The following is a 12,032-nucleotide window of genomic DNA, read 5'->3' as shown; positions in this document are numbered from 1 at the left end:
CTCAAAGGCAAAAAGGAGGAAAACTCGGAAGATAGGCGCAGGTTACTTCCCGCCTCCCTTTGCAGATAATCTTCCAAGAAAACCTTTGCTGTGCGATTTATATCCTCTGCGTAGTCCCATTGGCTCCCTCCCACTGGTCTAGAGAGGACACTACAACCCCCTAGTTGGGCTGCTTAGGTTTTCCTTTGCTTGTGTCAGAAACCTAAGCTTAGGAGCCCTCCTACCGCACACGGCTTTCATCAGTGAAACACTGCCTAGCAACCACTGACGTTACCATATGCAGCGGGTTAACTGGTTAGATTCAGGAACCCAGAGAAACATTTCATTTGTATAGTCCCCATCCCACCCTACCCCAGCCCAAAGACCACAGAGACAGGCCGTTTGCACTGGGCTGACTGTATTTGCATAAAGCCAAGGAGGGGAAACGGCAGGGCCAGCGGTAGGCTGAGCTCACTGGCAGTAGAAATCCCATTTCTGAAAAAGAGAAAGGGGAAACAGTGGAGAGAAAACCAGCGGTCACACCACAAAGGATCTAGTGGTTTTTGCAAAGGCTGCAGCTGCAGGGCCCAGGTCTGGCCACGCAAGTGCTACGCAAATTAGCCTAGAGCCCTCTAATCTTTGCACCTCCCAACCGGACCCATTTTACTGGTGAGAAAATTGAGGCAGGGAAAGAATTTCTCCCAGCGCACACACCTAGGGAGCCAAGGGTGGGAGCATTTTTGCCCATCCCCACAACCTAAGGGTCCTCCCCCCAGATTTTTTGCCAGCCCCCATGACACTCACGTCTGTCTTCACATCGACTTTGCCAGGTTTCAGGGTCTGGTCCTCCCGGACAATGCTACTGGGGAAATAGCCCAGGCGAGCGGCCAGATCTCCATAGTAATCTCCCTGAACCTAGGGAAGAGGAGTTAAAAGCTAGGGTCTGGGAAGATGGCAAGCTTATGCCTGCTGAAGGCTTTGCATTCTCCCTTCTCCCTGATCTCCATGTAACTGGCTCCATCCTTGTCATACGAATCTCAGCTTAAATGTAACCTGTTCAGAAGCCTTTTCTGACCACCCAAGTCAGTCTCTGTTAATACTCACAGCAGCGCATATTTGCTTTTATTATTATTTTGGAGACAGGGTCTCACTGTGTCGCCCAGGTTGGGGTGCAGTAGCATGATCACGGCTCACTGCAGCCTCAACTTCTGGGCTCAAGCAATCCTCCCACCTCAGCCTCCTGAGTAGCCGGGACCACAGATACACGCCATGACGGCCAGTTAATTTTTAATTTTTTGTGTGTGTGTGTGGGGGGTCTTACTATGTTGCCCAGGCTGGTCTCGAACTCCTAGGCTCAAGCTATCCTCCCAACTTGGCCTTACTTGGGATTACAGGTGTGAGCTACCGTGCCCGGCTGCTATTTTTTATGACTTGCTTTTTGCTCATTTCTCTCCATTAAAATAAAAAGGATCAGGCCGGGCGCGGTGGCTCAAGCCTGTAATCCCAGCACTTTGGGAGGCCGAAACGGGCGGATCACGAGGTCAGGAGATCGAGACCATCCTGGCTAACACGGTGAAACCCCGTCTCTACTAAAAATACAAAAAACTAGCTGGGCAAGGTGGCGGGCGCCTGTAGTCCCAGCTACTCAGGAGGCTGAGGCAGAGAATGACATAAACCTGGGAGACGGAGCTTGCAGTGAGCTGAGATCTGGCCACTGTACTCCAGCCTGGGTGACAGAGCGAGACTCCGTCTCAAAAAAAAATAAAAATAAAAAAATAAAAATAAAATAAAAAGGATCATTTGTTGTTGTATCTTGGTATCTAGAACAGAACGTGGGACCATAGCAGCTGCCCTAAAATTGGTAAATAAAGTGAAAATAGGCTGGGGGGGCGGTGGCTCACACCTAGAATCCCAGCACTCTGGGAGGCCAAGGCGGGCAGATCATGAGGTCAAGAGTTCAAGACCAACCTGGCCAGTATGGTGAAACCCTGTCTCTACTAAAAATACAAAAATTAGCCAGGTGTGGTGGTGCATGCCTGTAATCCCAGGTACTCGGGAGGCTGAGGCAAGAGAATCGCTTGAACCCAAGAGGTGGAGGTTACAGTGAGCCGAGATCGCACCATTGCATTCCAGCCTGGGTGACAGAGCAAGTCTCTGTCTCGGAAAAAATCAAAAATAAACAAATAAGGGCCGGGCACAGTGGCTCACGCCTGTAATCCCAGCACTTTGGGAGGCTGAGGTGGGCGGATCATGAGGTCAGGAGTTCGAGACCAGCCTGGCCAATATGGTGAAACCCTATCTCTACTATAAATACAAAAATTAGCCGGGCGTGGTGGCGCGTGCCTGTAGTCCCAGCTACTCAGGAGACTGAGGCAGAAGAATCGCTTGAACTCGGGAGGCGGAGGTTGCAGTGAGCCCAGATCGCGCCACTACACTCTAGCCAGGGCAACAGAGTGAGACACTGTCTCAAAAATAAATAAATAAAGTAAGTAACAATATACCCCCACAATGTCTATTTCAGTTCATCCCCCTCAAATCTTCCCTTCATGGGGATAATGAGTCTACCCCAGCCCTGTACCCTTCCCTCTTTCACTCTCCCAAGACTCACGCTGCCTCCCCAGAAGAGCCGCCCACGGCCCTTCAGCTTGGAGAAGACATACACCACTTGGCCCCGGTGAATGGTCAGGAATCGGCAGTCGGGGGCCATGTAGTCCTGAAGGGCCACAGCCATGGAGATAGGGTCTAGGGAAGGAATAGAAGGGAATGCAATACCCTCCACACAGGCTAATACCCCAAGCCCCCAGTTCTCCCTCCCCACTCTTACAGCTGCACTCCTGGTCTGCACACAGCTTCCGGTCAGCCAGCTTGGGCATAGGGCCACCCCCGACACCAGGTCCGGAGAAGGCAGACAGCAAGACGATGACACCGAGGAACACCAGGGACCAGGCCATCGTGGACTGTGAGCAAGAGAGTGAGCAAAGGGGTGCTGAGGTCTCCAATTTCCTCCCCTCCCTCTCTCCCATAGTTCAAGGAAACTTGTGTTCTTGGTCTTATCCCCGCCCTAAACCAGTCCCAAATTTCGCCCACACCACCTAGAAGTTGCTACCCAGCCAGAACCATTTCAAGGATAGGGTAAAGGCTGCAAGCCCAAGGAAATTCCCAGATAAGGTCCAAAGCAGCTCACAGCTTTCCCAGTGACAGCCCCCTCCTCAACAATCACAGAGGCCCAGACAAGGTGGTTGAGATACTCAATTCCATCTTCTCTTGAGTTGGCTTAGGTACCTGGGCTCCTCTGCTGTCCCCTCTGGCGACAGAAGCAGGAGGAGCCTGTAAGGAAAACCACCTTGGAATTTCCTGTGCTGTGGGGCGGGAGAACAAGGCAGCCCTTTGATGACCAGAAACAGCTCAGCCCTGGAGTACTGACTGAATATTGTATGCTGAACCTTAGGCTAGGCAATGTCCCACCACGATCACTGTTTATCTGCACCAGCCGCTTCCCACTGGATGACCTGGGCTAAGCTATTTCTCCTCACAGAGCCTCAGCATCCTTATATGTAAAATGGGAACAATAAAAAAAGCCAGTAGTTATAGAGCATTCACCAAGTACGTATTTATGTTATGAACTCAAATGGATACTCTGTATCATGTCAGGAGTGATTATAAACCCTCCCTTTCTTTTTTGAGACAGGGTCTCACCCTGTTGCCCAGGTGGAGTGCAATGGTGCCATTGTGGCTCACTGCAGCCTCAACCTCCTAGACTCAGGCAATCCTCCCACCTCAGCCTCCTGAGTAACTGGGACTACAGGCACAAGCCACCTATGCCCAATTAATCCATTTTTCTACAATAATTATTTTGAGGTAGGGTCTTGCTCTGTTGCCCAGGTTGGAGTACAGTGGCATGATCCTGGTTCACTGCAGCCCCTATTTCCTGGGCTCAAGCAGTCCTCCCACCTCAGCCTCCCGAGTAGCTGGGACCACAGACATGCACCATTATGCTCAGTTAATTTTTTTTTTTTTTTTTTTTTTGAGACGGAGTCTCGCTCTGTCACCCAGGCTGGAGTGCAGTGGCCGGATCTCAGCTCACTGCAAGCTCCGCCTCCCGGGTTCACGCCATTCTCCTGCCTCAGCCTCCCGAGTAGCTGGGACTACAGGCGCCCGCCACCTCGCCCGGCTAGCTTTTTGTATTTTTTAGTAGAGACGGGGTTTCACCGTGTTAGCCAGGATGGTCTCGATCTCCTGACCTTGTGATCCGCCCGTCTCAGCCTCCCAAAGTGCTGGGATTACAGGCTTGAGCCACCGCGCCCGGCTAATTTTTTGTATTTTTGGTAGAGACAGGGTTTCGTCATGTTGCCCAACCTCGTCTCAATCTCCTGGGCTCAAGCAATCTGCCCACCGTGGCTTTCCAAAGTGCTGGGATTACAGGCATGAGCCACCAAGCCCAGCCTAATTTAATTTTTTGAGACAGGATCTTGCTGTTGCTCAGGCTGAAGTACAGTGATGTGATCATCGCTCACTGCATCCTTGAACCCCTGGGCTCACGAAATCCTCCCCCCTCAGCCTCCTGAGTAGAATAGTAGGCGGGTCACCATTCTTGGATGATTTATTTTTATTTTTCTAGAGCCAGTGCCTTACTATACTGCCTGGGCTGGTCTTGAGCTCATGTCCCCAAGCGATCCTCCTGCCTCAGCCTCCCAAAGCACTGGGATTACAGGCATGAGCCACCAATGCCTGGCCTATAACCCCTTGTTACATGGAAATGGAAGTGTGGAGTTAAGGAACTTGTCTAAGGCTTACAGAGCCAGGAAGTGGAGAAGTGGAGGGGCTAAGACTTGTATCCAGGCCCACAGCCATTGCTATGCTATCTTTTTTTTTTTTTTTTTGAGATGGAGTCTCATATTGCAGTGGTACTATCTCGGTTCACTGCAACCTCTGCCCCGGATTCAAGCAATTCTCCTGCCTCAGCCTCCCGAGTAGCTGGGATTACAGGCATGCACCACCATGCCCAGCTATTTTTGTATTTTTAGTAGAGACAGGGTTTCTCCGTGTTGGCCAGGCTGGTCTCGAACTCCCAACCTCAGGTGATCCACCTGCCTCGGTGTCCCAAAATGCTGGGATTACAGGCGTGAGTCACCACGCCCGGCCCGAAAGATTTTTTTTTACAGACAGGGTCTCACTCTGTCGCCCAGACTGGAGTACAGTGTCACAGTCACAGCTCACTCAGCCTTGAATGACTGGGCTCAAGCTATCCTCCCACCACGGCCTCCTAAGTAGCCGTGACTATAAATGTGAGCCACTGCACCTGGCTTCGAAATGCAATTTTTTTTTTTTTTTTTTTTTTTTTTGAGACGTTGTTTCGCTTTTGTTGCCCAGGCTGGAGTGCAATGGTGCAATCTTAGCTCCCTGCAACCTCCCCTTCCCGGGTTCAGGTGATTCTCCTGCCTCAGCCTCCCAAGTAGCTGGGATTACAGGCGTGCGCCACCACGCCCAGCTAATTTTGTATTTTTAGTGGAGATGGGGTTTCACCATGTTGGTCAGGCTGGTGTCTAACTCCTGAACTCAAGTGACCCACCCGCCTTGGCCTCCAAAAGTGTTGGGATTACATGTGTGAGCCACTGCACCCGGCCCCACTTTAAAACCCTTTTAAAAAAATTATTTCTTGGCCTGGAGCAGTGGCTCATGCCTGTAATCCCAGCACTTTGAGAGGCCGAGGCGGGTGGATCACCTGAGGTCAGGAGTTCGAGACCAGCCTGACCAACATGGAGAAACCCCGTCTCTACTAAAAATACAAAAAAAGTAGCTGGGCGTGGTGGCACATGCCTATAATCCCAGCTACTAGGGAGGCTGTGGCAGGAGAATTGCTTGAACCTGGGAGTCAGAGGTAGTGGTGAGCCGAGATAGTGCCATTGCACTCCAGCCTGGGCAACAAGAGTGAAACTCTGCCTTAAAAAAAAAAAAAAAAATTATTTCTTCATTCAGGCCAGGCATGGTGGCTTACTCTTGTAATCCCACCACTTTGGGAGGCTAAGGCAGGCGGATCACTTGAGGTCAGGAGTTTTGAGACCAACCTGGCCAACATGGTGAAAATACAAAAATTAGACAGGCGTGGTGGTGCACACCTGTAGTCCCAGCTACTTGGGAGGCCGAACCAGAATCGCTTGAAACTGGGAGGTGGAGGCTGCAGTGAGCCATGCCACTGCACTCCAGCCTGGACGAGAGAGTGAGATCCTGTCTCAAAAAAAAAAAAAAAAAAAAAAAATCAGCTGGGCGCGGTGGCTCACACCTATAATCTCAGCACTTTGGGAGGCCGAGGCAGTCAGGTCACAAGGTCAGGAGCTTGAGACCAGCCTGGTCAATATGGTGAAACCCTGTCTCTACTAAAAAATACAAAAATGAGTCAGGCGTAGTGGCACGTGCCTGTAGTCCCAGCTACTCGGGAGGCTGAGGCAGGAGAATTGCTTGAACCTGGGAGGAGGAGGTTGCAATGAGCCAAGATCATGCCACTGCACTCCAGCCTGGGTGGCAGAGTGAGACTCCTGTCTCAAAAAAAAAAAAAAAAAAAAAAAAAATCATTTCTTCATTCATTAAAGATTTCATGAGTACATAAAGTATGCTAGGCCTTGATCCAGACCCTGGAGATTCATCAAGGAATGAAAAATAAAGGGGAGATAATCAATGAACAAAGTTCAGATATATGATAGTGTGTGAAGTATTAAGGATACTCAGAAAGAACACTCAAGAATCAGCTGTGGGGACTGTGCCCCCTGCCCCATATTACTGATGAAGCCACAAAGTAGAAGTGACTTCAATTCCCAAAGCCCAATGCAGGTATCTCCTGTCGCATACTTAGCCTAAGGCCAACATTGGCCCAGTGCAGTGGCTCATGCCTGTAATCCCAGCACTTTGGGAGGCTGAGACAGGAGGATTGCTAAAGCCTAAAAATTTGAGACCAGCCTGGGTAACACAGCTACAAAAAGAAAAAAAGAAAAACTAGCTGGGCATGGTGGTACACACCTATAGTCCCAGCCACTCAGGAGGTTGAGGTGGGAGGACCACTTGAACCCAGGCGGTAGAGGCTGCAGTGAGCCATGATCATGCCGGTGCACTCCAGAGCAAGACCCTGTTTAGAAAAAAAAAGACCAAAATTATCAACTTTTCTGTGGGTCGAATATCTCAGGCTCAAAGTCTGCTATAAGGCTGCAATCAGCCTGTCAGCCAGGGGTACAGTTTCATCTGAAGGCTGAACTGTGGGAGGACTGCTTCCAAGCCCATTCAGGCAGCTGTTGTAGAGATTCAGTTGTTTGTGGGAACTGGAGTAAGGGCCTCCGTCCTCAGTTTTCTTGACACATGGACCTCTACGGACAGCTCACAACACAGCAGCTGGATGTACCCCCACTTTGTACTCTCCCTCCATATTGCAGCCACAGGAACAGGGTCACTGAGGAGCACAAATTTTTTTAAATTTTTTTAGACTTTTGAGACAGAATCTCGCTCTGTCACCCAGGCTGGAGTGCAGTGGTGCAATCTTGGCTTACTGCAACCTCCGCCTTCCAGGTTCAAGCAGTTCTTCTGCTTCAGCCTCCACGTAGCTGAGACTACAGGCACGTGCCACCATGCCCAGCTAATTTTTGTATATTTAGTAGAGACGGGGTTTCACCATATTGGCCACACTGGTCTCGATCTCCTGACCTCAAGTGATCCACCCACCTCAGCCTCCCAAAGTGCTGGGATTACAGAGGTGAGGCACTGCGCCCGGCCTCTTTTTTTTCATCTCTCACCTCCAAAGTGTGCTTCAGAGATCCACAGGCTGAGCATCCTTCTCCAGAGGGTCTGCCTTGCTCCCAGGGACCACCTCTAGACTGGCAAGTCCAAGCGTTTTTTAGAAAAGAATGGACACACACAGGCTTGGGGCCAGTGAGGAGTTTGTATGGGATGAAGACTAGGTCTGTGCCATGTCTATAAACCCAACACCAAGCACCATGAGCTCAGCTCAAATGCACCTTCTCAGAGGGGTTTTGTGGACCACTCATTACTGTTCCGAGCCCCACTACCCACTTCACATCAGGATTTTTTTTTTTTTTTGGACAGATTCTTGGCCTGTCACCCAGGCTGGGGTGCAGTGGTGAGATCTCGGCTCACTGCAACCTCCATCTCCCGGGTTCAAGCAATTCTCCTGCCTTATCCTCCCGAGTAGCTGGGATTACAAGCACACACCACCACGTCTAATTTTGTTGTTGTTGTATTTTTAGTAGAGATAGGGTTTCAGCATGTTGGCCAGGATGGTCTCAAACTCCTGATCTCAAGTGTTCCACCTACCTCGGCCTCCCAAAGTGCTGGGATTACAGGCGTGAGCCACCATGCCCGGCCCAGCCGAGGTTGTTTTTTGTTTTGAGATGGGGTCTCACTCTGTCACCCAGGCTGGAGTACAGTGGTGCCATCATAGCTCACTGCAGCCTTGAACTGGGCTCCAGTGAACTTCCTGGTTCAGGCTCCCAAGTAGCCTGAGACTATAGGCATGTGCCACCACGCATGGCTAATTTTTAATTTTTTTTTTTTTTTTTTTTTTTATTGAGACGGAGTCTGGCTCTGTCGCCCGGGCTGGAGTGCAGTGGCCGGATCTCAGTTCACTGCAAGCTCCGCCTCCCGGGTTCGCGCCATTCTCCTGCCTCAGCCTCCCGAGTAGCTGGGACTACAGGCGCCCGCCACCTCGCCCGGCTAGTTTTTTGTATTTTTCAGTAGAGACGGGGTTTCACCGTGTTAGCCAGGATGGTCTCGATCTCCTGACCTCATGATCCGCCCGTCTTGGCCTCCCAAAGTGCTGGGATTACAGGCTTGAGCCACCGCGCCTGGCTTAAATTTTTTTTTGTAGAGATGAAGTCTCGCTTTGTTGCCCAGGTTGGTCTCCTTGTCTCAAGCGACCATCCCACCTCGGCCTCTCGGTGTGCTGGCCCCACCACATCAGTTTTGTTTTCATCACAACACAATATTGGAAATTGTCCATTTTATTCATCACTGCATATCTTATCCCTACAAAAGTATGTAGCACACAATAGGTACTCAGCAAATATTTGCTGAACTTATTGAGTGTTTGCTAAGTGCCTGAAAGGGAGAGAGAGTGTGTGTTGGCGGATGGGTAATAACTACAAACATCATCATGGTATTAATATAGAGGGACTACTCTTTACACAGGAAGTAAACAAAACTCAGACAGGGGACATCAACTGCCCATAGGCTAACAGCTAGGAAGTCCCCAGAAAGCAGAAACCAGGACTGGCTGACCATGGAACCCACATACTTAATAGCCAGTAGGCCTGTGGTTGCCAGTGTGGTGGGCGAGACGTTTCCCCTTGCCTATTGGCAATAAACGTCATTTACTGCAGACGGCAATTCCTCTCTTGTTTCCACCTTTCCCATCACATGAGGTCTGCATGGGGTGCCCTGTATCTTCACTGCTTCTAATACTGACATTCCTCGTGAACGGGAAGAGCAGAGCATGAGCAGGATTGGGTTTAGAGCCTTGGCAGGAAAATAAGAATTTAGTATGTTTAGCCAGGTTCATTAGTGGCTCACACCTGTAATCCCAGCACGTTGGGAGGCCGAGGTGGGTGAATCATTTGAGGTCAGGAGTTTAAGACTGGGAAGCGGAGGTTGCAGTCAGCAGAAATTGCGCCACTACACTCCAGCCTGGGAGACAAGAGCAAAATTCCATATCAAAAATAAAAATAAAAATAGGCCGGGCGCGGTGGCTCACGCCTGTAATCCCAGCACTTTGGGAGGCCGAGGCGGGCGGATCACAAGGTCAGGAGATCGAGACCACGGTGAAACCCCGTCTCTACTAAAAATACAAAAAATTAGCCGGGCGCGGTTGTGGGCGCCTGTAGTCCCAGCTACTCGGGAGGCTGAGGCAGGAGAATGGGGTGGCGTGAACCCGGGAGGCGGAGCTTGCAGTGAGCCGAGATCGCGCCACTGCACTCCAGCCTGGGCGACAGAGCGAGACTCCGTCTCAAAAAAATAAATAAATAAATAAATAAAAAATAAAAAATAAAAATAAAAATAAAAATTAGCCAGGCATGGTGGCAGGTGCCTGGAGTCCCAGCTACTTGGGAGGCTGAGGCAGGAGAATCGCATGAACCTGGGAGGTGGAGGTTCCAGTGAGCTGAGATCATGCCAGTGCACTCCAGCCTGGGCGACAGAGTAGCTGGGATTACAGGCACGTGCCTCCACACTCAACTAATTCTTGTATTTTTAGTAGACACAGGGTTTCACCATCTTGGCCAGGATGGTCTCAATTTCCTGACCTTGTCATCCGCCCGCCTTGGCTCCCAGAGTGCTGGGATTACAGGCGTAAGCCACTGCACCCGGCCTACTGTATCTAGTGGTAGATCTCCTACTTTTTGCCAAAAGATTGCCTTTTTCCATGTACCTGGTGTGAAAAAGGGTTTTAATGTGCGCATGCGCATATATACATATACACACACACACACACATATATACATTTTTTTTTTTTTTGAGATAGAGTCTCACTTTTTGTCGCCCAGGCTGGAGTGCAGTGGTGCGATCTCAGCTCACTGCAACCTCTGCCTCCCAAGTTCAAGCAATTCTTGTGCCTCAGCCTCCCGAGTAGCTGGGACTATAAGCATGTACCACCATGCCCAGCTAATTTTTTGTACTTTTTTTTTGAGACAGATTCTCGCTCTGTTGCCCAGGCTTCAGTGCAAGCCTGGATCACTGCAACCTCCACCTCCCAGGGGCAAGTAATTCTCCCACCTCAGCCTCATGAGTAGCTGGGATTGGCACCTACCATCATGCCAGGCTACTTTCTGTATTTTTGTAGACAGAGTTTCACCATGTTGGCCAGGCGAGTCTTGAACTCCTGACCTCAGCTGAGTCACCCACCTTGGCCTCCCAAAGTGCTGAGATTACAGGCATGAGCCACCACGCCTGGCCAATTTTTTTTGTATTTTTGATAGAGATGGGGTTTCACCATGTTGCCCAGGCTGGTCTTGAACTCCTGAGCTGAGATAATCTATCCACCTCAGCCTCCCAAAGTGCTAGGATTATAGGCGTGAGCCACAGCACCGGGCCATGCGCATGTTTTTTTTGGTCAATTTAAAATTCCCCAGGACAGGAGTGTGACAAACTGCTAAGGACAGCCCCCCCAAACAATCTCCCTTTTTTTTTTTTTTTTTTTTTTTTTTTTTTGAGACAGGGTCTTGCTGTTGCCCAGGCTGGAGTGCAATGGCACGATCTTGGTTCACTGCACCCTCCGCCTCCCGGGTTCAAATGATTCTTCTGCCTCAGCCTCCTAAGTAGCTGAGATTACAGGCGCGCACCACCACGCCTGGCTAATTTTGTATTTTCAGTAGAGATGGGGGTTTTTTCCATGTTGGCCAGGCTGGTCTTGAACTCCTGACCTCGTGATCTGCCCACCTCGGCCTCCCAAGGTGCTGGGATTACAGGCGTGAGCCACCACACCCGACTCAATCTCCCTTTTTTTGTTTTTGAGACAGTCTCGCTCTGTGGCCCAGGCTGGAGTGGAGTGGCTTGATCTTGATTCACTGCAACCTCCACCTCCTGGGATCAAGCAATTCTCCTGCCTCAGCCTCCCGAGTAGCTGGGATTACAGGCACGCACCCCCATGCTTGGCTTAATTTTTTCATATTTTTAGTAGAGACAGGGTTTCACCATGTTGGTCAGGCTGGTCTTGAACTCCTGACCTCGTGATATGCCCACCTCAGCCTCCCAAGGGGCTGGGAATACAGGCATGAGCCACTGTGCCTGGCCCTAATCTCCCTTTCTTATCCAGAGTTGCAGCTGGGTATGTGGCCGTACAGCCAAAAGTCACATATCCTAGACTTCCCCGCAGCTAGACACTGCAGGGGAATTGGGGTCAGGCACCTGCCCGAGGCTCCTGGCTGGCCAAGGCTCCTGGCTAGGAAGGTAGATCACCTGTGTGTGAGGTGGCCATACCCCTCATACCAGCATCAAGTCAGTAGCTTCCCAGGAGTGATCAAATGAGTCCAGACACTTGCAGAAGTCAGAGTAGCATCCCGCTA

General features: G+C 50.5%; 1 protein-coding gene across 1 annotated transcript; it reads right to left on the bottom strand.

Moving 5' to 3' along the window:
- Window positions 1-380: 380 nt before the first annotated feature.
- On the bottom strand, window positions 381-3,978 carry MIA (MIA SH3 domain containing). Its single transcript, XM_050769356.1, has 5 exons — window positions 3,262-3,978; window positions 2,804-2,936; window positions 2,588-2,721; window positions 784-894; window positions 381-474 (listed from the first exon to the last, which is right to left on the bottom strand). The coding sequence occupies exons 2-5, from the start codon at window positions 2,928-2,930 to the stop codon at window positions 451-453; spliced, it is 396 nt and encodes a 131-aa protein (XP_050625313.1). The 5' UTR covers window positions 2,931-2,936; window positions 3,262-3,978; the 3' UTR covers window positions 381-450.
- Window positions 3,979-12,032: the final 8,054 nt, after the last annotated feature.

Source organism: Macaca thibetana, chromosome 19, assembly GCF_024542745.1.
Source record: "Macaca thibetana thibetana isolate TM-01 chromosome 19, ASM2454274v1, whole genome shotgun sequence".
Taxonomy (NCBI): Eukaryota; Metazoa; Chordata; class Mammalia; order Primates; family Cercopithecidae; genus Macaca; species Macaca thibetana.
The sequence above is the reverse complement of the archived record's forward strand: the minus strand, read 5'-3'. Positions and strand labels throughout refer to the sequence as shown.

Excerpts from the sequence above, each read along its gene's own strand:
- MIA (XM_050769356.1), bottom strand. The coding sequence starts at position 2,930 with ATGGCCTGGTCCCTGGTGTTCCTCGGTGTCATCGTCTTGCTGTCTGCC. Across the intron at positions 2,722-2,803 it reads TGCAGACCAGGAGTGCAGCT|ACCCTATCTCCATGGCTGTG; the intron begins GTAAGAGTGGGG and ends TTCCTTCCCTAG. Across the intron at positions 475-783 it reads AAGTCGATGTGAAGACAGAC|AAATGGGATTTCTACTGCCA; the intron begins GTGAGTGTCATG and ends TCTCTTTTTCAG.